Genomic DNA, 26,212 nt, shown 5'->3' with positions numbered 1-26,212 from the left:
AGAAGGGGCAGCAAGGCACGTATTGTATTGTTGCCATCGAGGATAACAAGATGGGTTTTTATCATATTGCATGAAACTATCCCTCTATATCATGTCATCTTGCTTAAGGCGTTACTCTGTGTTTAACTTAATACTCTAGATGCATGCTGGATAACGGTCGATGAGTGGAGTAATAGTAGTAGATGCAGGCAGGAGTCGGTCTACTTGTCTCGGACGTGATGCCTATATACATGATCATACCTAGATATTCTCATAACTATGCTCAATTCTATCAATTGCTCAACATAATTTGTTCACCCACCGTAGAATACTTATGCTCTTGAGAGAAGTCACTAGTGAAACCTATGGCCCCCGGGTCTCTTTCTCATCATATCAATCTCCATCACTTTATTATTGCTTTGCTTTTTTACTTTGCCTTTTACTTTTCACTTTGCATCTCTATACCCAAAATACCAAAAATATTATTTATCATCTCTATCAGATCTCACTTTCATAAGTGACCGTGAAGGGATTGACAACCCCTAAGCGCGTTGGTTGCATTGAGCTATTGTTTTTGTGTAGGTACGAGGGACTCGCGCGTAGCCTCCTACTGGATTGATATCTTGGTTCTCAAAAACTGAGGGAAATACTTACGCTACTTTGCTGCATCATCCTCTCCTCTTCGGAGAAATCCAACGCAGTGCTCAAGAGGTAGCAGCTGCCAGACCCAGACAAACACTACAGAGACGTGACCATGTATGGGAAAAACCGGGCAGAGGGAGAGTTAAGATTAATGTGGATGCATCGTTTTGCATAGAAAATATGAACGGAGCTACAGGTGCTGTAGCTAGAGACGATCATGGTGAGTTCATAGGTGCAGCATCATGCTTTATACCGCAGGTTCAGAGTGTGGAATCAGCAGAAATTACTGCGATTAGGAATGGGCTGTACCTGGCTGCCAAACTTGGATGTAGTTCAGTAATCATTGAGTCTGATAGTCTGAATGCTATTGAAGCTATCAACCAAGGAGATTACTTGGGCCCGGATGCAGCAACTGTTGCAGAATATAAGGCGCTTGAGGTTGATTTATCAAAACTGGATGTGGTTCACTGCTTCCGTGAAGCCAATGGTGTTGCTGATATGCTTGCGAAAAACTCCCTCTGTAATAGCTCATCTGGGTACTGGGATGGTCCCATACCAGACTTTATTTCTCATCTAGCTGTACATGATCTCACCATTATATGAGGAATAAAGTTATTTACCCGTCAAAAAAAAGTCCCATGCCTATTCTCTTCTGAATTCCCAATCTCCCAATTAAACAATAGATTTAAAGCCTCACATCTCTTCAATTCCCATTCCCTAAATCTAATTACCCCCAACCAAACACGTTGTGAGAGTAGGAGTCAGTCCCATGACTATTGCCTTATAAACTTTCAATCAACCAAATACTTCCTCCATTCCTTTATGTAAGGTGTATTATTTCTGGCACGATAACCAAGACATATAACTATACACATATTAGAACAAAATCAACCTTGGCAAAATCATTGATTAGCGGCAACTAAATCATTAGGCAAAGAAAGTAAGAGATAAACACAATAAGAAGATCTTTTCCTCTTTACAAGAAGAGATGCATGCAATCAGAGAAGAGATACTTTTTTTTGAAAAGCTAACGATGAAATTATGAAGAATTAAAAGAAATGAACATTACATTGTGAAATTTTATCAACAAACAACATAAAAATGAAGGAAGTAATAGATTTAAAGTCTCGTACCCTTCAATTATCGGTCGTAGCTCTAATTACCCCAACCAAACACACTGCAAATACACGCTCCTAAGACTGGCCATAGTGGGAGTAATATCACTAGTAACATCACACTTTTTAAGATAATTTTGTTTATGTGGCACATATTTAATGATGAGAGAGATAATGGTGGTAACTTAGCTAGTTACTGTAACATCACATATATCAAGACAATATGAGTTTATAGGCTAATAAATGAACCATAACATGACAACACACATATGTTACTACTCACTTTGGAGATAGTAACATAGCCTGTAAGGGCATGTACAATGGTGCTATCTTAGGAGTGCCACCTAGGATAAATAATGAGGTGGAGAAGAGATAACTCATAAAAGAAGGCTTGTCTTCTCTTATTTAAGATAAAACAAGAGATGATCTCTTAGCACAATATGTCTCACCATATTTTTAGGAACTGATAGTTATTGAAGATAAGGCTAAAAGATGACCCATTGTAGATAGTTTTTTTTGTCATCTCTAAATTAAATGCAAAACTTAAGATAAAATTATTTTATAAACCATTGTACATGGCTTAAGTTACTCCTCGTTGTGACTAGTCTAAGGCCGAAGCAGCCCCCGAACGGCCAAACCCCTGGTCGCAGTCCAGAAATGGCCGCCGCCGCGAAGCTCTCCGTCTCCAGCCAGGCCTTCGCGGCGCTCCTCGACTGCTGCGGGACCGCCGCCGGGGACTGCGACGGGCTACTCTTTGGTCGTGCCGCCCGCCCCACGGCTCCCCCTTCCTTCTCCGACGACGACTACTCCGGCGCCACCTCCTCCGCCCCAACCCTATCCATCTGCATCACCGGCCACGCCTCGCTCGCCCGACCCTCCTCCCTCTCCGACGCCCTCGGCCGCTTCCAGCCCTACTCCCCCGCCCGCCCAGCCACCGTGGGCTTCTTCTCCTCCCGCCGCAGCGCGGCGCGCCGCCCCTCCATGCGCGAGGTCGCCGTCGCCCGCTCCCTGTCTAAATCATTGGCCCTCACCCACCCCCTCGTGTTTCTGCTCGTAGCCCCCTCCGCCTCCTCCAACCTCTCCATCCACTCGTTCGACTACCGCGCCTTCCTCCTCGTGGATTCCCGCCTCTTCCCCACCTCCCTCCAGGTGGTCAACGTGGGCCCTGGTTTCCGGGGCCAATACCACACCTTCGCGGCGGAGTCGCCAATGCCGTGGCTGCCGCGTCCGCCGGCAAAGGGCTTCAGCATCGGAGACCAGAAGGCGATGGAGGGGATGATGGATGCGTTCGGGCTGGGAAGGGTGGAGGCCTTGGTGGCCTCGGCCACGGGGCAAGCAACCGAGGTGGAGGAGATGTATTCTGGGATGCTAAGGAGGCTGGAGAGGCTTGCTCGGGAGGCGGAGGGGGGCAAGAAGCTGGTGCGCCGTCAGGTGCTAATTTGCTGAATGCTTTGCTTCATATGTTTCTGTAAAATTGATTTGTTTGCGTGCGTGGAAAAATGCATTGCTTTGGTTGTGCGTCAGTTATTGGACTGACATGAAACGACATTTTGCAAGGGAACCAATACTGTGCACATATTTGAGTCAGAATCCAAGGAATTTTGGCATTTTAGTTGACACACTGGATATAACTTAGGTTTGATCCTGAAGACTTGACTCCCCTTTAAATGCTAATAAGGTAGAGTTTCATACGAAATACTTACCAGATAAAAAGGTTAAACCGTTCTCTGTAGTGCATGCTTATTCGAACAGCAGGGCCAACTACTAATACCAACTTCTTTTCGCGTGATTTATTTTTCCATGTTTAAATCAGATCTTATTCATTAGAGAAAACCCTTGCTTCTTATTAAGTTAAGTGCTTATAAATTGTGTGAACAATGTAGCATTTGTTTGTTCAAAAAACGCTGCATGGGTATGTAATATGCTTGCATTGCATATCCATGCCCGTGTGTGCAATTGTGCATGTACAGGACATAGAGTGTCAGTTCATCTTATTGCAGCATTTATAGATTTTACTACGTTTTCTTTAATCTGCACATGTCATCTCTTTCTTCTACAAAATTTGCATTCTTGCTAGCATCTGTCAGAATCTCGTGAGGGCTGAGCTGCAAAATGTGAAAATGGTAGAGTGGGACCTCATAAGCGAGTTGGAGAAGTAGCTAATACGTCATTCTACGTACGTCCTTTTGGAGAGCTCATTTCAAGAGCATTTCGATGTCTTGTGTTATAAATGTGACAATTCGAGCTATCAAATGTCAAAACAAAGTGGTAGTTTGCTTTTTCTGGATGATTAGTTGGTAACACTTTGAGTAGTTACATGTACAAGCTGTGCTATTGTGTGAGTTTAAGTGTTGACCTATAGCTATAGGAAAGTATCGTGCAATGTACAGTTGCAACTACACTACTGAAGTGTGCATTAATCTTGTACTTCATCTGTCCGGGTTTATTAGGCCCCCTCTTATTTTCAATCAAAGTTTGACCATAGGTTTAACTGATAAAATGTACACTATATTTCATAAAAAGTTATACCGTGGGAAATCTCTTTCGAATACAAATCCAACAGTATACTTTTTGTATGGTATACATCATATTTGTTAGTCAATTGACCCAAATTACGAGGGCCACTAAACCCGGGCGGAGGGAGTACTTGTACTAATTGCCATTTTTATTGCTGACTGAAATGGTTATATCCGTCATGTATGTCATGTGAGGGTTGATTAGAGATTAGTAGTTAATATTCTAGTAGTTTATGTTGTGTGCATGTTGCTGGATAAGCTATGTGAGGTTGGACCATTGATGCTGTTGATCTTTGCTAGTGTATAGGTTTATTGGTTCACATGTGTTCACATGTTGCTGAAGTTCAGTTTGTTTGAATGTGATATCGAAAATCTTTATCCATGTAGCTTTGCTGAAAGGGAGCATCCAGACATGAACTAGAATTAGACATTTATGTTGAGTCTTCAATATCGTTTACAGATTCAGGTTTTAACATGTCTTCAGATTTAACCGGATGCATGCTATTGTTATTATTTGCTGCTCCTGTTTCTACCAGTTCATTCCTTCATCATCAGTTTTGCAAGGTTTATCTTTAGATACGTTACTGACATTAGCCAACTATTTTGTTCACCATGTCTGTGCTGATGTTTTTTTTTGTAGGAAAGGAAAAACATATTGGAAAGGAGAAAAATTGCTGGGTTGGAGTAAGGGCAGAGATCTTGTTCTCGGCAAGGTAAACCTGACTTACCTATTAGCACTTTGTTCTATACGTGTAACTTCCTTCTATCCTGGATCATTCTGGTATTTGGCTACTCATTTGTTTTGCATCCTTACTTGACATCTCCCTATTCCTTCACTTTGGTTGGTTGAACCTGAATGGTTCTACGGCATCACCTGATAAATTCTTATCTTCTATATGTATATTATTTATTTGCTTTCACGTGTGTGTTGGGCTAACACACTGGAGTAAGGATCTTGCTTTCCATGTACTCTCAACCGCTAGTGAATAATTATTATTGTTCTTAGGGAGCAGTATTTGATTATATAAGGTTGCATCTTAAGTGTCCACTTATTTTTCGCTGTGTGGTGGTATAATAACCATATAATGCATGTTATCTGTGATCCTCAATGAGAATGCCCTGAACCTGAATTTTAAAGTCTTCACATTCACTCTCCAACACATAGCAGATTGTGAGGCTTGATTTGAATATTAGTGGTGACCCGTGTTTGTGATTAGCCAGGATCGTGATGTGTTGTGATGGCACGTTTCCATTACTTGAAGCTTGTTATGACGTTCTTTTCGTCTTGTTTTGCAGCGTGTAGAGGTTCTGTAAGAGAGGTCGCAAGATTTGAAGCCGGGATCCTTGAACTGTATCTTGAGTTGAAGTGCCTGCCTATTTCCTCCTCTTTTTGGCTGGATGCTTTCTGGACTTCCAAACCAGTATCGCATGTTTGTTCTTTTGAACAGAAGATTCAGGGGTTCAAAGGATGCGGAGACTAGGATAGTAACTGTGAAACCAGTTCTTTTTTTCATGCATGCGAATGTGAGACGTGGCATCATTTCGCCACCGCCCCTGGATAGCTGAATGCGTTAGTGTTCCATGTTATGCGGTTAAGCAGATTCAAGTCCAGTCTGGATTTGCCATTCTAGTATGCTTTTATATGCAAAATGGAGCTGTACTTGGTGCCTGGTTACCGGATCAGCGTTCGTCGAGCCATGCTTAAAGTAGCATGATGGCCCTCTTTAATATAATATCGTATGCGAAATGCTCTGCTTGAATTAACAATATACATGTGCCAAAGTAAGAAAGAAAGAAAAAACTTGGCTGATGTGATAGTTTTTCTTTTGAGAAACCTGATGTACGTTTGTTTGATCGCTCGCTTGCATGAGGTCGCTGGGTTCCAAGTTCCATTCGTCTGAACGTTTCACTATCAGCAATTCTAAAAAATAAACGTTTCTCTATCAGCACGATACGATTGCACGTATTTCTGTGCACCGACATTGTCGACCATTTTCTCAACCGAAAACAATATCCGTGTCTCCTTGATGGTGATGGGCCCGCATGCCAGAGACGTGTCTCTCATTCTTGCGGAGGAGGCTTTAAAGGTTCGCAAATACCCAACAATTCCAAGGTCCGAACCGCAAAACGGCTCAAGTAGTACCCATCTCCACCGTCCCTTTCTCCTCCCTCTGCCCCGGTCTCCTCCCTCTTTCGGTCTTGGAATCCTTCCTCCCTCCCTCCCTCCTTTCCGGGTCGCCCGCGCTCCGCCTACCGGATCGCAATTCCGCATCGCCCCGCCGCAGCCGCAGCCCCAGCCAGCCCCCGATGGCGCGGCGATCCGCCCCGCTCCTCCGCCGCCTGGTCTCCTCCGCGCCGCCCCTCCCGGGCCACGGCGGCGGCGCGCGCCGCACGGTGACCTACATGCCCCGCCCGGGCGACGGCACCCCGCGTCCCGTCACGCTCATCCCGGGCGACGGCATCGGGCCCCTCGTCACCGGCGCCGTCGAGCAGGTCATGGAGGCGATGCACGCGCCCGTCTACTTCGAGTCCTACGACGTCCACGGCGACATGCCCGCCGTGCCCCCCGCCGTCATCGAGTCCATCCGCCGCAACAAGGTCTGCCTCAAGGGCGGCCTCGCCACCCCCGTCGGCGGGGGCGTCTCCTCCCTCAACATGCAGCTCCGCAAGGAGCTCGACCTCTTCGCCTCCCTCGTCAACTGCGCCAACGTCCCCGGCCTGCCCACCAGGCACCAGAACGTCGACATCGTCGTCATCAGGGAGAACACCGAGGGCGAGTACTCGGGCCTCGAGCACGAGGTCGTCCCGGGGGTCGTCGAGAGCCTCAAGGTATGCCTGATCGTTCGCTCCCTGTTGTTTGTTTAGAGGATTCATCTTGATTCCTTCACATGTTCATTGGTTGGCGAATGATGTGCCTTGTGAGGTAGCATATAACTGTTAGATTTGCATATCGTAGCTAGTTAGTACATGGTTAAGAGGAAAGTTTTCCATTGCAAAGCTGCAACTGTCAGAGTAGATATATGATTTGTCTGTGATGAACTGATGCTGTCAGTTGGTTATCAATCACAATACGTGTAAAATTGAGTTATCTGAATTTGTGACCAGGATGATGTAGATTGCTAGGATGCTTTTATAAATGTACTGTTTACTTGATAGTTTATATGATCATTGCAGTCATTCATGCCTCATAATGTTGAAATTGCGGGTAGATCCGTGTAAAATTGTCAAATGTGGAGTCAAATCCTCAGTCTGATTCTGGCAAGAATTGTGCTCCAGTGATTGGCATGTGCTCTGCTTGTCCAAACTCGTGGTGTAGCTTAGCACGTTTATAGAAACCAATTTAATTGAATTATTGGGTCGGTGTTTACCAGGTAAATGATTTGGCGGTGTTGACTGTATTTGAGTAATTTCCTTATTTTCCTCGTTTATTGAGAAATTGCGATATTCATTTAACATTATGCATTTGCGCTTGACTTGGCGGCAAAACTCATTGCTGAATTTACAAATAGTGTAATCAGTAAAAAAACTCTGTAGCCTTATGTAGAATAATACACTGTCATTATTTTGATCAAACCATGACGTGACATGCTGTGAGGTTGGTATCATGGATTCTGGATGTATTTATCCCAGGAAATAGTAGCCAATAGTTACTGCCGTCCCAAATAAACAGATGGGTGAACTTGACGTCTATATCAACAGAACATGAATATCATGACGTTAGCTTCGTTTCCATTATTTTCAAATAGACCAAGATACACCGAAAATGTGCCCTGTATATGTTCACAATATTCATCATATATGTGTTTATTTTCTTGCATTTATGTTTCCTTGCAAGCCTATTATCAGTTCTATCTTAAATGACGTGAGTTTGCTTGCTCAAAACATTATCGATGAAAGCAATTGCTCGACTTATGCTTTCCTTTTAAGTCTGTTTTGTTGCCTTTTTGTTACTCTTACTGATTGGGTTTAGGTCATCACGAAGTTTTGCTCTGAGAGGATTGCCAAATATGCCTTCGAGTATGCTTACCTTAACTACCGGAAGAAAGTCACGGCAGTGCATAAAGCAAACATCATGAAACTTGCTGATGGTTTGTTCTTGGAGTCTTGCCGTGAGATTGCCGCTAAATATCCAAGTATTGAGTATAACGAAATTATTGTTGACAACTGCTGCATGCAACTTGTTTCAAGGCCTGAGCAATTTGATGTTATGGTATGTATCTAATTATCCTGGTATTCTCAGATGCTCCTATTAAGTAAACCGTTCCTTGGGGTTACTGCAGATTTTCTAACTTCTATCTTTCCATTCTTTTGATAGGTTACGCCTAACCTTTACGGCAATTTGGTTGCCAACACAGCTGCAGGTCTTGTTGGAGGAACAGGTGTCATGCCAGGAGGTAAGATTTCAGCATACTTTGTTTCTGTGGTCACTTCATACTACGAATGGTTAATTGGATTAACTTGGTCAATTGCAAGAAATGCTGGTCAACACTTTCTTCCTGGTATTATTGAATACTTTTCTGGGGGCCGACTAGTGTGACATGCCTAGTGTGTTGTAGACTTGTAGTCGCACATGATTTTGACACCGCCTTTTTTTGTCTATATGAACTACATATAGGTTTATTCTTGTAAGCCAACATAAGTTTGAGGTTCATATTGATCCATGGATGCTGCATTTGTGTTGCAGGTAATGTGGGTCAGGATCATGCCATCTTCGAGCAAGGTGCTTCTGCAGGAAATGTGGGAAATGACAATCTTGTAGAGCAGCAGAAAGCAAACCCTGTCGCCCTGCTCCTGTCGTCCGCTATGATGTTGAGGCATTTGCAGTTCCCGTCGTTCGCTGACCGTCTGGAAACTGCGGTGAAGCGGGTCATTGCAGAGGGCAAGTACAGGACAAAGGATCTGGGCGGCACCAGCACCACCCAGGAAGTTACTGATGCAGTGATCGCTAATCTGGATTAGATACCTGATGCACGCCTGAAGAATCGATTCTTTTGGAGGACTGGTTTACAGGTCCCAACTTTTGAGTGCTATTTTTTCCGTACAGCATTAGATCGGCAATTATATATTTCAGAAATAATTGAGAAACCCACGAGGATTATTCTTCCCATGATACTTTGTAGCAAGGCAAAACACCTTGTGTTGCAGAGGGGGTAGCTGGCTACCTTCAATTTAAACGGCATGCATTGAAAGTTTATTCTCAGTTCTTATTCGTGGTTATCACTCCCATGTAACCGGAATCCGGTCCTCTTTTCTTTGGAAAGGGAATCTGGTCTTCTGAATTGCTATGCATGTCACTGTCAGATTTTGTATGGTACTCGAGCTATAGCTCCCAAATCCTGTCCCCCTGTTACTTCACTTTTGCCTCTTTCTCCTCTATATTATACACAAACTATATAAATTCTACAGCAATAGTTTGAACATAATTTGGTAATATTCATCAGTCATAATTCAAAATCAAAAGCATGGTAGTCATCAAACAAAATACATGTGAAATAGTTCAGCTGTTTGAAGATATTTCAAAGAAAACTACATTGTGACATGGTGGTTGCATATATGCTCTGCTAGATCATTATCTAAGTTGCACGCTTGGCAGGAACGGAGCTAGAATCATGATTCAACACTTAATTATTTTTTAATAAAATCATTATATAAATTTTAAAAAATAATTATATGATGTAGTTATTTGAGCGGTCTTTTCACATGTATAACTCGGGAATAACTAAATCGAAACACACCAGCCGTTCCATGCCCTTTAGTTGTGTCACACTATTCAATTTTGTCACTAGAAGTTTCATCTACTACTCGACACCGTTATCGTTCAGTGTTCAGGGGCAAGCATCCCCAGCTCTTTATCCTGTAACGTAGTATGAGCTGTATGACCCAACCAGACCAGCACAGGTGAAATCCGGGGTTCTAACCTGAAGATGGCCTGTGCGCCTGCAAATTTTATATAAACATTGTCATGACTCTTATTTCCTTCATGTACATTCACTCCCTGTAGCTTTACGCACGCCATGAAGTTGCCAAGAGTCGCAGTTTATGGTCTGAGTCTTTTGATTTGTATCTCTCTCCTTTTTTTCTTTGGCTGGATGCTCGAATTGATAGGAGCAACTGTTGGTTATTGACTTGACGGTTCAATCAGGGATGTTATAATGACTCTTGCTGTTTTGGAATCACTGAAGCTTAGCTGCGGTGTTGAGACTTTACCCTAGCTTCTGCAGTCTGCACTAACCTCCCTTGGCACCAGTAGAGAAGAATAAACTCTCTTGGATATTCCCATCACAGGAATGCGCGGTCATGTACCTTGGCACTCGTTTCAGCTTTCTGCGCGCGACTGAAGAGAGTAAGCCTGAAGGGCTGAGGCCAAGCCAAACAGTCCAGCCAACTTTGATTTACATCCTGCACATAACATGCAAAACCAGAACAACAGAAACAAAGCTAATAAGGTACACAAACGCTATCCTTTTCAAGTTCCAATGACCAGAAACAGATCTGATCAAGTCACCGAAGTATGTATGGCATTCATGTAGGTAAATCCCCGCAAAAGAGAAACTTCACGTATGTAGGTAGTAATGCGGCGTCCCTCGAGGTGTAGTGCATCCCACCGTAACAATTTACAGGAGAACCAAAAGTAATGCAACAGCAACGGCACCTATATCCTGGACTTCCTACTTCTCTAGACCTAGAAATGGAATGGATTTGCTTGTATCTCAGAACAACAGACTTCGAATTAGCTCAAACTATGCATCATATCAGTGGCAAGGTACTCGTATCCAACCGTTAACCATTTGCTCCTCCAAGCAATACGCGAGGAATCATCCGCGTGATTCCAAGAGCTCTCTTCGCGCGGTCTGTATCAGCGTGTGCATGAAAGAAGCAGCGTCACAGCACGAAGGGTTGGGAACAGAAGCATGTGCCAGGAAAGGAAGTTTTCTCAATGATCTTCCGCTCAATCCCTGTGGGAGAATGGAAAAAAGATCACCACCATTATCAGCCTGTTGGTGTTGATTACAGCAGATCACTTAATCTACAGCAATAAAAAGGTAAGGCAACTGTAAACTTCATCACTTACGTCGCACAGTTCTGCGCCTTCATGCAGTAATTTGGAGAGATGAAGTGTATGGGGTTCTGCAGCCTCAGGACAGTGCAACTTCTCTTTCAGGGTTGAATAGCTCAGAATGCAAGGCAAATCACCACCCTGTATTTGGAGAGGAATAATCCTTTAAAGATTGCAAGAAAGCTGGAAATTCTATACAGCAGTTCAAACAAATAAATTCTTTGAGGTCCCAAATACAGGTTTGCTCAGAAAAAGTGCCCCATGTGCAAAGCAGTTCCAAGCAACCTTCACAGTGATACAGCGGTGGTATTACAGCAACCAAGTTGGCAAAAAGGAACAAATACCTGAGGATATGTAAGAATTCCTACTCGGAAGAGTTCATCTATGCATGATCTCAAAATCTCATAGCGTGCTTGAAGAGTAGGGGGTCCGACGTATGCCTTGATGTCTGCCCTGTCAACAAATGCAATATCTGCAAACCACATACGAGTTAGAATTTATTGATTTTAGGACTCAATGCATGTCTACACGATGTTTAAGAAGGCTACAGGCTGTTCTCCTTAACAGCCATCGAAAATAGAATGAATGTCTGCAATTACGCAATTTTATTAGCCCAAGAGACATCAGTACTGAGCACAGTTGATATCTCATTGTCGATGGCAACAAGATTATCTAAATTTAAATGTATCAATAATGTAGCATTAGTTACTTCAGAAAAGTAGGAAAAGTGATGTTATAAACATAGACAGCTCCACGGACATAAACATGCTTATTATGCAATTGATCTTTCCCTCACTGCAGTGATTCACTTGACCAACTAAAACACATACTAAATGTCCAAATTTGTCCAGATGTTGATCATATACAGCACCGTTGTTCCAAACGCGCAGATAATCATGCAAAAAATGTGGCAACTATGCACACAAAATGGCATGATGGGCCATTCAGGTCATAAAAGGAAAAAACTCAAAAGGCGAAAAATCAATACCGATAGCTGTGGTGATATTTGATGTCGTCAAAATGATAACATTTGGCCAAGCCTTCAGTTTGTCCATTTGTGTTAGCAAGGCATTTACCACCTGAACATTAGAGTGAAAGAAGACAGTGTAAACATTACCTGATAAAAGGTGTATGGCAAAGGAAAACTGCTGAAAACTTTACCCTAATGGAGTCTGAAGGCTCAGAACCAGATATGGCAGCCTGTCTGGCAGCAGCAAGGCTTTCAACTTCATCTGCAATATCACGTGTTAAAATGCATAAACGCCATAGATAACATTAAGGGTTCAAATACAGCATGCTGCAAATCAAATTTATCTAAAATGAGGTTTAGTTAAAATTCTATAGGAGTGCCACAATGCATTTCGCTAGTCTGCAACTAGGAGATAATGCCTAGGGAATTAAATTGTGTTGATTTCGATTTTAAAAACATTTACGATCTATGTTATCTCTATTCACATAAAGGACAAAATCATTTGCTATCTTACTTATCCACCCACATGTCATGTAGCTCAATGGGGTTCATTATTCATTAGTATTGAGGCATTTCTTTAAGTAAAAAACGCAATGGAATGAGGAGTCCGTTTAACAACACATAGATAAGATGAACAAGGCATGGATTGAGCTAGTCAGATCATACGGAGATTGACCATCTAGTCATTTCACCAGTTTTGTCATGAACATACCGATCAATACAAATACCAGGTTGCTTTCTTCCTCCACCATCTCCTGAATCTTCTGGAAAAGTTTAGCTACCTAAAAAGGACAAATTATAGCATGTACATTGTAAGACAGAAATGAAGATATATCCAATGGACAATTTTAGTGGGCTAAACTAACTACATACTACAAAATGTATCATATGATGGTGAATTTTCCACATCATGCAAAATGGTGCAAAAACATAGCAAAACTCAATTACCACGAGCTAATGATGTGATTTCAGCATGAACGTATACATGATAATATTATTGATATAAACACAAAAAGGCATACCAGTTTCCCACTTTCAGAAAACCACTTGCTGAACAATGAATGGGCATTGACTTCAATTAGTTGGCACATAGAATACCTGGTGAAAAAGAGACCGTAATTAATAACACATTATTTATTAAAACACTAGTCATGAATATCATTAAGCAAGAACCTTGAATTGAAGCGAATAGAAAGCTTCTGAGCTAGTGCTTTACATAATGAAGTCTTTCCTGTTCCAGGTGGACCATGTAAAAGTACAATCCTGCAATTGTATGTAAAAAAGCACATGAACAATACAAAACAAAATAAATTATATATTCCTAGAGAATAATTTATATAACTGAAAGTGCACATTTGCATGGGTTTCAGCTCTAGCCTACCAACTTGTTTGGGACTAAAGGCTTTGTTGTTGTTGTTGTAGTTACGCATTTGCATGGGTATTAAAAGGTAAGTAGTTCAGTTTCACGAAGTTCAGGCTTTTGCATCCAATGAGTATCCCTTGACAATTAAGCTGCAATTCTTTTTTGCAGTATTTTGCACATTCATCTTGATTAACTATCCCAACAAACAATATCCACCAATAGACTCAAGGAAGAAGTGAAGAACTGAAGAAGAGGAAGGAGACAGTGGTCCACTGTCCAGATACAATTTCAGGAAGTACTCATGAACGTCATTTAAAGGTTTCAGAAGCTAACTGCAAAACCCAACTACACAAAAAGGTGCCCTAAAGTTCCATGGCAGTAATGACCAGCTTTATTGTGGAAAGTAAAACCAAAATATGCCACTTCTGATGACATGTGAAGCCTCCAAGTGCTTAACGATGTGAAAGATGCTTACCTGTTCCATGAAACAAGGCATGGGTCTACACCTCTTTCAGTAAATAGCAAAGCACTAGCAGCATATCTCAGCAACCTCTGCTTGAGACCCACTTCATATAGTAAGCTGCAAGCACATACGACATCATCAACAGAATAAAAAACACAGAAATTGTAACTGGTAAAGGATAATGAGATCAAACCAAACCTTTCCCACAATCCATCAAATTCTTTGGCAGGTAGAGCCCACTCATTGAAGCTAGAGAGTGTGTCGTCTTCACTTGGTTCTTCACCTGGACCATCCTCATTCAACTGCAAGATAACTAGATCAGCTTGAGCCTTGAGGCGATGATGAATTTGAACCAAATGTTCACTTAGAACATGACATGAAGTAATATATCTCTTGGAAAGAGGTCAGTAGTCTAATTGAAAATCACTCCGGTTGTTTCAAGAGAAAACAAATGTGAAATTTTAAGTGAAAAGAACAAAACACCAGTACCTCAGCAGCATTACAAAGATATCTTATGATGTGAAGATGAAACAATTCCAACAGTCAATTGTCAAAGAAGAAAGATAGCCGGCAATAGCATGTAAACATACCCAAAGACCATCCGTGTTTTAAAAGGAACTAGAAGAGATTTAGCAACAAAGATTTAAGTGATTTAGGCAGAAAACATTTAGATGCATACCTGGAATACATGAACAACAGGTTTGACTTGCCAAAACAACAGGATTTTGTGGTTCTCAATCAACTCATCTACATGAAAAGCGGGCATTCAGGAAGAGGTACATAGATAACTGAGATCAAGAAAGCACACTTTCCAGCCTAAGTGAAACATCATACCAGTGTCACATATTTGGATCCTTTTGACATGTTCAAGAAGAAAAGAATTGTCTGGAGGTATCTGAACAGGACCATCGACATAGCTTAAACTTCGAGATTCTAACATCCTGATAAGAGAACAACTTGTAAATGTTAAGTATGAGCAATAACAAGCAGTAATGTCCTGCAAGAGAAGATAACCGTGCAAGTTCAATATATATGCTATGAGCTTAAACCAAGAAGCTGTCTACAAGAAACTCTGTCAATTCCATGGCCTCAGATCTGATTAGCACTTTAATATGAAAGAAACAATGATAAGATTTCTGGAATTGATTTGGTGAGTTATCCGGCCTCTCAATAAGCAATGATGAAGATTGGCTTATGTCTGTTTCCAGTGATCTTTTCTGAACAGAACACTACAGATGATATGATTTTTTAACTTCATTTACAGCTTTCTCCATCATTTGTGCAAGCAAATGGTGAACAGTCATTTTTTAAATGATCAGCTTATATCCATGTTACACAGCAGAAATCCCCACCTAATTGCTAATCTGTTGTAAAACTTAAAAGTTATCTGGTATTTTGCTCTAAAATACTAATCACCCTGCAAACCCTAATTGCCTATTACAAACAATTTAGTATTCCTAACTTTGCTAGTTGCCACGTCAATATCCGATATGCTGCATCATCAGCGATTATCAACCAAACATGTCTGTTATTTCCTACTGCAACATACTCAGCAAACTCCACTGCTAAATCACAGGATGATTGTTGACCACGTTCCCTAGAATCATGGCACATTTTCACTTTTCCAGTGCCAAACTACATCTAATCCAACCCGCATTTAGCAACTCATTCATCCACGTGTCATCAAGCATCCAAATAACAGTAAAATATGCTCGAAACAAAGTGTAACCCGAACAGCACCGACCTCTCGACCGCCGTTCGGACGTCCTCGGCGCGAGCCGTACTCGTGGCGTGCAGCAACACCTCAACTGCAAGCGCAAAAGGAAAAAAACAATCAACGCCGGGGAAACCAAATCGGGCATTCGCAGAGCACGGTTTAGTCATGCGCCGCCAGGGCGAGGCCAGAAATGCGCGGGCGTCGCGGCGCCTACCTGAGACGAGGACCTTGTCGTCTGGCGGGGTGGGCGCGACTACGGCCTCCGCCGTCGGCTGCGGCGAGGACGAGACCGCGGGAGGGGTGGCGGCGGCTGCGGGCTCCAGGGGTGGGCTGGAGGGGAAGGCGGGCGGGGCGGGATGAGAAGGGTGGGGGTCGAAGGAGATCTCCATGGGAGCGCTCATGGTGGCCAGGCTCCGCGAGGGAGCGGAATGGAGAAGGTTCTAGGGTTTTGGGTTTAGGGAGGGGAGGGGAAGGCGGAGCCGTGGAGGAATGGGAGATTTTTTTGGGGGAAGGAGGCTGTGAGAGGATTTGGGTTTCCCGCGCTTGGGGTACCTTTAGGGTCAGGAGATGGGCTTCCATTTAACTTCCAGTGAATTTTTCTGTAAGCTCCGGGTGGGCTTAGCGACCTGGATGGGCTCAATGGGCACCCATGTTTTTGACCAAATCCTTATCGACCCAGCAGCATGCATATGTGGTCTTTCCTATAGTTGCTCAAAAAAAAAGTGGTCTTTCCTATTCGACACTCTCTGTGTTAAATAGAGAAAAATCACTAGTTAAGAGTTAACCCTAGCAAAGGTCACTCCTTACCTTCTTACTCCCTCCGTTCGAAATTACTTGTCGCAGAAATGGATGTATCTAGATATATTTTAGTTCTAGATACATCCATATCCGAGACAAGTAATTCTGAACGGAGGGAGTAGGTTCTTGTTGTGTCGCTTGTTATAACTTGGAAGTTTTTCCTTTTTAGATTTGTTCATTTTAAAAAAATTATCTTCTAAATTGTTTTCACTATTGGATTTCTCATGTCGAGATCTTCAAAACTACTCCCTCTGTATCATAATGTAAAATGTTTTTGACACTATACTAGTACAAAAAACGTCTTATATTAATGGACGGATGGAGTAGATCCCATGTTAATAGTTATATCACAAAATGAGAGAGAGAAAAAAAAATCAGAAACCCCAAAAAGAAATGAAAAAAGAAGAAAAAAACAGAAACTGAAAAAGGAAAAAGGAAAAAAACAACAAAGCCTAGAGGCACTGTAGGGTTTTCAATTGTTCTTTTGGTGTGATTTTCCTTTTTATTCATGGGAAGCACGGTTGTGCTTTTCCCTTTTCGAGAAGCACAATTATGCTTATCATAAAAGCGAAATGTTATGCTTTCGACGGAAGCAAATATATGCTTCCACGAGCTCGCGGAGGTAAATTTATGCCTCCATAAGAAGCACAATCGTGCTTCCTGAATAAGGAAAGGTCAAAAAAAATCTAAAACCCGAAAAAGCGTACAGAAAAATAAAAAACATAAATCCATATGAAGTGCCCAGCACACGTCATGTGGCGACGGCTGGGCGCACCACTTGGTACGCTCTCGTGCCAAAAAAGTGACCCTTGCGGAAACCCCACAGGGGGTAATCCTTAGTTAGTTGCTCTCTAGAATTGAGTCGGTTCAGTAGTGGGTTTCAAGTTGTTCATTCGTGCAACATTGTCCCAAACCCTATTTAGCACCTTCTCTGATTGTTACAATGCATTTGACAAACCAGCGTACAACCCCTCTCCAGCTTGCGCTCGACCCATTTATTTAATTCCTCTCTTTCGTGACAACAATTTTGTTTCATTCCCGCAATGCACGGCCGCTTGTGAATGGGCCAACCCACATAAAGCGGCCGTTCCGTGTTTTTTCTGAATCATTCCCAACCAATTTTGTGAAGCTTCTAGTAGATTCCAGCCAGTTTTAGGAAGCTTCTAGAAGCTTTTGACCATTTTTGGGTTTTGTATTTAGGTTCTTTTGCCCTTTTAGCAAACTATTTTTTTAAATGTGTGAACTTTCTTTAATTTGTAAATTTTTGAAAATCCGTGAACTTTTTCAAATACAAAATAAAAAATCCACAAATACTTTTTTGAGTGCGTGACTTTTTTCAAATTCTTGAACTTTTTTCAAAACCATATTTTTTTTCAAATCCCTCAAAACTTTCTTGAACTCAGTTATGAGTTCTCATTTGTAAATTTTTTGTTAAATGCAGATAATATGGACAAGTTTCTTCTGAAAAGAAAGGTATCATCACAATGCTCCATAAAGGCATGAATTGGGAGGAGGAGATTCAATATGATCCAAAAAAGAGGAAATTGTAAACATTATCATACAATTTTGAAATGTCTGGTAAGAAGAGAGTACCTGGTTAATGGACCTTGTTAGCCAAGAGATATCGATCTTTCATGTTCAAGCTTTAGGGTTAAGAGGAGAAGGTTCGATCCTGAATGGTTTGATGATTATGGGAGCTTGCTTTAATACGACAAGTATAATTTGAGTTACAACAAAGTTAGAGGACAAGGTGTTGGGGAACGTAGTAACAATTCAAAATTTTCCAACATGTCACCAAGATCAATCTAGGAAATGCTAGCAACGAGAGAGAGAGAGAGGGAGTGCATCTTCATACCATTGAAGATCGCTAAGCGAAAGCGTTACAAGAACGCGGTTGATGGAGTCGTACTCGCGGCGATTCAAATCGCGGAATATCCGATCAAGTGTCGAATGGACGGCGCCTCCACATTCAACACACGTACAGCCCGGGACGTCTCCTCCTTCTTGATCCAGCAAGGGGAGAGGAGAAGTTGAGGGACAACTCCAGCAGCACGACGGCATGGGGGTGGAGGAGCTCGTGGTTCTCCGGCAGGGCTTCGCCAAGCACTATGGAAGAGGAGGAGGAGTTGGAGAGGGGGAGAGGGCTGCGTCACGGGAAGGGTGCGGCTGCCCTCCCACCCTCTCACTATATATTGGGGGAAGAGGAGAAGGGGGAGGCGCCCTAGGGTTTCCCCTAGGGGGCGGCGGCTAGGGCAGATTGGATCTCCCTAGGGAAACCCTAGGGAGACTTGCCCCCCAAGCCAAGTAGGTGGAGGCTTGCCTCCCAAGCCAGGTGGAGGTGCCCCACCTTCCCAAGTAACATGGGAAAGGGTGTGGGGGGGGGGGCGCACAACCCCTTAGAGCATCTCCAGCCGCGCCCCAACAGGCCCCCCAGGCCACTTTTTCGGCGTCGGCGCCAAAAAACACCCCAGTCGCGCCCCCAGGACGCCGAAAATCGCCGGCTCGGACCTTTTTTCCGCCCGGCGGTCACAGGCCGAGCCCGGCGCACTAGGGGGCAATTGGGGGCTCCGGTGCAAGGGAAAAGCGCGGCTGGCCCACACCGTCAGGGGAAAAGTCAAGGTTTTCTTCCCCGACTTGCCTCCCACCCCCCGCGCCCTCGGCCGCCACTAGCTATATCTTGGCGCCTCCCGCCGCCCTTCACTGCTAGATAGCCATTCCCCACCGGAAAAATAGCAGAGCTTCGCCGCGGCAGCCCCTCCAACAGCAGCTGGGCGTTTCCGACAGCCGTTTCCGGCCGTGGAGGGGCAGTTTAGCGGGGGGTACATGCCCACCGGGCGCAAGGTGTTCGGTGATTTGCCTGCCTCGGCGATGGACTTGGATGACGAGGAAGCGATCGCCACGCTGCTGGAGGAGGAAGCCGAGGCCGACGTCCAGGAAGAAGAGCATCTCATGGTGCTCGCCACCCTCGCCCAGCTGCTGGCGAGCAATGAAAAGTCGCGGCGAGGTGGCTCGGCGCTGGGGCGGGTGAAAGCAAAGAATCGACATCGTCTCGAAGGCTACTGCATGCTCTACTCCGACTACTTCGCCGATGCTCCACTTCACGGCGAGAAAACATTTCGGCGCCGTTAGCGGATGAGCCGAAAGCTCTTCCTCAGGATTGTGAATTCCATCCGGGAGTTCGAAAACTACTTCAAGTGCAAGATGGATTGCACCGACGCCCTTGGATTCACTTCCATCCAGAAGTGCACGACAGTGATGTCTACTACACAACCTTCTTCTTGTAGACATTGTTGGGCCTCCAAGTGCAGAGGTTTATAGGACAGTAGCAAATTTCCCTCAAGTGGATGACCTAAGATTTATCAATCCGTAGGAGGCGTAAGATGAAGATGGTCTCTCTCAAGCAACCCTGCAACCAAATAACAAATAGTCTCTTGTGTCCCTAACACACCCAATACAATGGTAAATTGTATAGGTGCACTAGTTCGGCGAAGAGATGGTGATACAAGTGGTATATGGATAATAGATAAAGGTTTTTGTAATCTGAAAATATAAAAACAGCAAGGTAACTAATGATAAAAGTGAGCGTAAACGGTATTGCAGTGCTAGGAAACAAGGCCTAGGGTTCATACTTTCACTAGTTCAAGTTCCCTCAACAATAATAGCATAATTGGATCACATGACTATCCCTCAACATGCAACAAAGAGTCACTCCAAAGTCACTAATAGCGGAGAACAAATGAAGAGATTATGGTAGGGTACGAAACCACCTCAAAGTTATTATTTCCAATCAATCCGTTGGGCTATTCCTATAAGTGTCACAAACAGCCCTAGAGTTCATACTAGAATAACACCTTAAGACACAAATCAACCAAAACCCTAATGTCACCTAGATACTCCAATGTCACCTCAAGTATCCGTGGCTATGATTATACGATATGCATCACACATCTCAGATTCATCTATTCAACCAACACAAAGGACCTCAAAGAGTGCCCCAAAGTTCTACCGGAGAATCACGACGAAAACGTGTGCCAACCCCTATGCATAGGTTCATGGGCGGAACCCGCAAGTTGATCACCAAAACATACATCAAGTGAATCACGTGGTATCCCATTGTCACCACAGATACGCACGGCAAGACATACATCAAGTGTTCTCAAATCTTTAAAGACTCAATCCGATAAGATAACTTCAAAGGGAAAACTCAATCCATTACAAGAGAGTAGAGGGGGGAGAAAACATCATAGGATCCAACTATAATAGCAAAGCTCGCGATACATCAAGATCGTACTACCTCAAGAACATGAGAGAGAGAGATCAAACACATAGCTACTGGTACATACCCTCAGCCCCGAGGGAGAACTACTCCCTCCTCGTCATGGAGAGCACCGGGATGATGAAGATGGCCACCAGAGAGGGATTGCCCCCTCCGGCAGGGTGCCGGAACGGGTTTAGATTGGCTTTCGGTGGCTACGGAGGCTTCTGGCGGCAGAACTCCCGATCTATTGTGCTCTCGGATGTTTTTAGGGTATATGGAGATATATAGGCGGAAGAAGTACGTTAGGGGGGCCACGAGGGGCCCAGGAGGGTGGAGGGCGCGCCCCCCTACTTCGTGGCCTCCTCGAAGCTTCCCTTACGTGGACTCCAAGTCTCCCGGGTTGCTTTTCTTTCAAAAATAAGTTCCGTGAAGTTTCAGGTCAATTGGACTCCATTTGGTTTTCCTTTTCCGCGATACTCTAAAACAAGGAAAAAACAGAAACTGGCATTGGGCTCTAGGTTAATAGGTTAGTCCCAAAAATAATATAAAAGTGCATAATAAAGCCCATAAGCATCCAAAGTTGATAATATAATAGCATGGAACAATCAAAAATTATAGATACGTTGGAGACGTATCAGCATCCCCAAGCTTAATTCCTGCTCGTCCTCGAGTAGGTAAATGATAAAAATAGAATTTTTGATGTGGAATGCTACCTAACATATTTCTCTAAGTAATTCTCTTTATTGTGGCAAGAATATTCAGATCCATAAGATTCAAGACAAAAGTTTAATATTGACATAAAAATAATAATACTTCAAGCATACTAACTAAGCAATCATGTCTTCTCAAAATAACATGGCCAAAGAAAGCTATCCCTACAAAATCATATAGTCTGGCTATGCTCCATCTTCACCACACAACATATTTAAATCATGCACAACCCCGATGACAAGCCAGGAAATTGTTTCATACTTTTGATGTTATCAAACTTTTTCAATCTTCACGTAATACATGAGCGTGAGCCATGGATATAACACTATAGGTGGAATAGAATGGTGGTTGTGGAGAAGACAAAAAGGAGAAGATAGTCTCACATCAACTAGGCATATCAACGGGCTATGGAGATGCCCATTAATAGATACCAATGTGAGTGAGTAGGGATTGTCATGCAACGGATGCACTAGAGCTATAAATGTATGAAAGCTTAAAAAAAGAAACTAGTGGGTGTGCATCCAACTCACTTGCTCACGAAGACCTAGGGCATTTTGAGGAAGCCCATCATTGGAATATACAAGCCAAGTTCTATAATGAAAGATTCCAACTAGTATATGAAATTGATATTATAGGAGACTCTCTATCATGAAGATCATGGTGCTACTTTGAAGCACAAGTGTGGTAAAAGGATAGTAGCATTGCCCCTTCTCTCTTTTTCTCTCATTTTTTTATTTGGGCCTTCTCTTTTTTTATGGCCTCTTTTCTCTTTTTTTTATTTGGGCTTCTTTGGCCTCTTTTATTTATTTATTTTCGTCCGGAGTCTCATCCCGACTTGTGGGGGAATCATAGTCTCATCCTTTCCTCACTGGGACAATGTTCTAATAATGATGATCATCACACTTTTATTTACTTACAACTCAAGAATTACAACTCGATACTTAGAACAAAATATGACTCTATATGAATGCCTCCGACGGTGTACCGGGATGTGCAATGATGCATGAGTGACATGTATGAAAGAATTATGAACGGTGGCTTTGCCACAAATACAATGTCAACTACATGATCATGCATAGCAATATGACAATGATGGAGCGTGTCATAATAAACGGAACGGTGGATAGTTGCATGGCAATATATCTCGGAATGACTATGGAAATGCCATAATAGGTAGGTATGGTGGCTGTTTTGAGGAAGGTATTTGGTGGGTTTATGGTACCGGCGAAAGTTGCGCGGTACTAGAGAGGCTAGCAATGGTGGAAGGGTGAGAGTGCGTATAATCCATGGACTCAACATTAGTCATAAAGAACTCACATACTTATTGCAAAAATCTATTAGTTATCGAAACAAAGTACTACGCACATGCTCCTAGGGGGATAGATTGGTAGGAAAAGACCATCGCTCGTCCCCGACCGCCACTCATAAGGAAGACAATCAATAAATAAATTATGCTCCGACTTCATCACATAACGGTTCACCATACGTGCATGCTACGGGAATCACAAACTTCAACACAAGTATTTCTCAAATTCACAATTACTCAACTATCATGACTCTAATATCACCATCTCCATATCTCAAAACAATTATCAAGTATCAAACTTCTCTTAGTATTCAATGCACTTTATATGAAAGTTTTTATTATATCCCTCTTTGATACCCATCATATTAGGACTAAATTCATAACCAAAGCAAACTACCATGCTGTTTAGAGACTCTCAAAATGATATAAGTGAAGCATGAGAGTTCATCTATTTCTTCAAAATAAAACTACCACCATGCTCTAAAAAGATATAAGTGGAGCACTAGAGCAACAACAAACTACTCTGAAAGATATAAATAAAGATCAATGAGTAGTCAAATAATTATGAAGCTATGTGAAGACTCTCTAACATTTAATAATTTAAGATCTTGGTATTTTATTCAAACAGCAAGCAAAAATAAAATAAAATTACGCTCCAAGCAAAACACATATCATGTGGCGAATAAAAATATAGCTCCAAGTAAAGTTACCGATGAACGAAGACGAAAGAGGGGATGCCTTCCGGGGCATCCCCAAGCTTAGGCTTTTGGTTGTCCTTGAATATTACCTTGGGGTGCCTTGGTCATCCCCAATCTTAGGCTCTTGCCACTCCTTATTCCATAGTCCATCGAATCTTTACCCAAAACTTGAAAACTTCACAACACAAAACTTAACAGAAAACTCGTAAGCTCTGTTAGCGAAAGAAAACAAAACACCACTTCAAGGTACTGTAATGAACTAATTTTTTATTTATATTGGTGTTAAACCTACTGTATTCCAACTTCTCTATGTTTATAAACTATTATACTAGCCATAGATTCATCAAAATAAGCAAACAACACACGAAAAACAGAATCTGTCAAAAACAGAACAGTCTGTAGTAATCTGTAACTAACGCAAACTTATGGAACCTCAAAAATTCTAAAATAAATTTCTTGACGTGAGGAATTTATCTATTAATCATCTTAAAAAAGAATTAACTAAATATCACTATCCAATAAAAAATGGTGGCAATTCCCGTGAGCGCTAAAGTTTCTGTTTTTTACAGCAAGATCAACAAGACATACCCCAAGTCTTCCCAACGGTTCTACTTGGAACAAACACTAATTAAAACATAAAAACTCAATCATAACAGAAGCTAGATAAATTATTTATTACTAAGCAGGAGCAAAAATCAAGGAACAAAAATAAAGTTGGTTTGCCTCCCAACAAGCGCTATCGTTTAACGCCCCTAGCTAGGCATGATGATTTCAATGATGCTCACATAAAATATAAGAATTGAAACATAAAGAGAGCATCATGAAGAGTATGACTAGCACATTTAAGTCTAACCCACTTCCTATGCATAGGGATTTTGTGAGCAAACAACTTATGGGAACAATAATCATCTTGCATAGGAAGGTAAAACAAGCATAACTTCAAAATTTTAAGCACATAGGGAGGAAACTTGATATTATTGCAATTCCTACAAGCATATGTTCCCCCCTCATAATAATTTTCAGTAGCATCATGAATGAATTCAACAATATAACCAGCACCTAAAGCATTATTTTCATGATGCATAAGCATAGAATTTTTATTACTCTCCACATAAGCAAAATTCTTCTCATTCGGGATAGTGGGAGTATCATAAGAGACTTGAATACTATAAATTGTTTCCACATTAAATGAGTAAAGTTCAGAAAAGGGGTAACCATAATCATGACAAGTTTTATAAATATAATCACTACTTTTTATAGCATAAGTATCATCACAATAATCATCATAGGTAGGAGGCATGCTATCATCATTATAAATTTGCATATCAAAACTTGGAAGACTAAAAATATCATCTTCATTAAACGTACCATCCACAAGCTTGGGACAAGCATTAATTGCAACAAATATATTCTCAAAAACATCATCTTCATCAAACATAGCATCCCTAAGCTTGGGCCTTTTCATATCATAAGCATAATCACTCTCATCATTAATAGTATGGATAGCACCAATAGTGTAGCAATTATCATATTCTTCCAAGCAAGTGCCAAAAAGATTTTCAAGATCATAAGAAGTATCATTGTCTTCCACAATTATATTTTCATGAGGCACAATAGTAATAGGAGCAGCATTATTTGGGAGAGATATCTTTTTACCTCTCTTCCTTTTTCTTTTCTTCTTATTCACCACATCATGTGTGGGTTAAATCCTCTTTTTGGAGCTCCTTATTAATGAGATTGGTTGAATAGGAGGCTCCTCCTCGTTACCTGATTCATCATAAGAAATAATAGGAGGATATTGGCAAGTCTCTTCCCTTTCATTAGTATTCTCTTCATCATCTATTTGTTTTCTTTTCTTTATGTAGTTGGCAATATAAGGATTTTCAATACAATTCACCGCACAATACATATAAATTTCCTCTAGATCAAAATGAAGAACTCTATCAAGGGCAAATTTTGGAATATCCTTAGTTATACGTTTCATTTCTTCATAACCCAAGAGCAAACTAAGTTCATTATGATGTGCAAGGGAAATCAAGTCATCACAATTTTTGGACACGATACGATCATGAAACAATTTGCATTGGGTATTGAAATGATCATGTTCATTGCAAAGCTCACAAGTATGGCCAAGATAATTTAAATTTTCAGCACATTCATCTAGCCTTTCTTGCAACAATTTAGTTTCTAAGTACTTATGCCTCTTGCAATATCTATCTTCCCTATTTGGTGTGTACTTACAAACCCAATGTACTCCACAAAAATTGACATGTTTATAGGAGACATTTTCATCATAACTAGTGCAATCATCATTAGTATCATGGATATTCAAAGAATTCGTACTAACAACATTGCAATCATGCTCATCATTCAAATATTTAGTGCCAAACATTTTATAGATTTCTTCTTCTAGCACTTGAGCACAATTATCCTTTCCATCATACTCATGAAAGGTATTAAAAAGGTGAAGCGTATGAGACAAACTCAATTCCATTTTTTATAGTTTTATTTTATAAACTAAACTAGTGATAAAACAAGAAACTAAAAGACTCGATTGCAAGATCTAAAGATATACCTTCAAGCACTCACCTCCCCGGCAACGGCGCCAGAAAAGAGCTT

General features: G+C 41.9%; 4 protein-coding genes across 6 annotated transcripts; 3 read left to right on the top strand and 1 right to left on the bottom strand.

The window, feature by feature from the left end:
- The first annotated feature begins 801 nt into the window (after positions 1-801).
- Positions 802-1,224, top strand: LOC147985889 (uncharacterized). The gene has a single exon (XM_087541776.1). It carries the CDS (start codon positions 802-804, stop codon positions 1,222-1,224), a length of 423 nt encoding a protein of 140 aa, XP_087397902.1.
- A 1,101-nt stretch (positions 1,225-2,325) lies between these two features.
- On the top strand, positions 2,326-5,879 carry LOC125538725 (uncharacterized). 2 transcript variants are annotated; one of them, XM_048702000.2, is made up of 3 exons: positions 2,326-3,167; positions 4,898-4,965; positions 5,549-5,879. In XM_048702000.2, the coding sequence occupies exons 1-3, from the start codon at positions 2,394-2,396 to the stop codon at positions 5,553-5,555; spliced, it is 849 nt and encodes a 282-aa protein (XP_048557957.1). In that variant the 5' UTR covers positions 2,326-2,393; the 3' UTR covers positions 5,556-5,879. The 2 variants fall into 2 exon arrangements, with proteins under 2 accessions (XP_048557957.1, XP_048557958.1); XM_048702001.2 differs by having other exon boundaries at positions 2,328-3,167; positions 4,893-4,965.
- Positions 5,880-6,421: 542 nt separating this feature from the next.
- On the top strand, positions 6,422-9,452 carry LOC125538723 (isocitrate dehydrogenase [NAD] regulatory subunit 1, mitochondrial). Of its 2 annotated transcripts, none has more exons than XM_048701999.2 (4): positions 6,422-7,081; positions 8,235-8,462; positions 8,568-8,646; positions 8,937-9,452. In XM_048701999.2, exons 1-4 carry the CDS (start codon positions 6,560-6,562, stop codon positions 9,209-9,211), a joined length of 1,104 nt encoding a protein of 367 aa, XP_048557956.1. In that variant the 5' UTR covers positions 6,422-6,559; the 3' UTR covers positions 9,212-9,452. The 2 variants fall into 2 exon arrangements, with proteins under 2 accessions (XP_048557956.1, XP_048557955.1); XM_048701998.2 differs by having other exon boundaries at positions 6,424-7,081; positions 8,223-8,462.
- Positions 9,453-10,699: 1,247 nt separating this feature from the next.
- On the bottom strand, positions 10,700-16,355 carry LOC125533642 (pachytene checkpoint-like protein). Its single transcript, XM_048697018.2, has 14 exons — positions 16,037-16,355; positions 15,850-15,913; positions 14,940-15,046; positions 14,785-14,852; positions 14,304-14,407; positions 14,118-14,222; positions 13,453-13,542; positions 13,302-13,377; positions 12,992-13,061; positions 12,471-12,541; positions 12,298-12,388; positions 11,654-11,781; positions 11,325-11,450; positions 10,700-11,208 (listed from the first exon to the last, which is right to left on the bottom strand). Exons 1-14 carry the CDS (start codon positions 16,221-16,223, stop codon positions 11,068-11,070), a joined length of 1,428 nt encoding a protein of 475 aa, XP_048552975.1. The 5' UTR covers positions 16,224-16,355; the 3' UTR covers positions 10,700-11,067.
- Positions 16,356-26,212: the final 9,857 nt, after the last annotated feature.

This window comes from Triticum urartu, chromosome 2A (genome assembly GCF_056163025.1).
Source record: "Triticum urartu cultivar PI428250 chromosome 2A, HENAU_Tu73, whole genome shotgun sequence".
Taxonomy (NCBI): domain Eukaryota; kingdom Viridiplantae; phylum Streptophyta; class Magnoliopsida; order Poales; family Poaceae; genus Triticum; species Triticum urartu.
The sequence above is the reverse complement of the archived record's forward strand: the minus strand, read 5'-3'. Positions and strand labels throughout refer to the sequence as shown.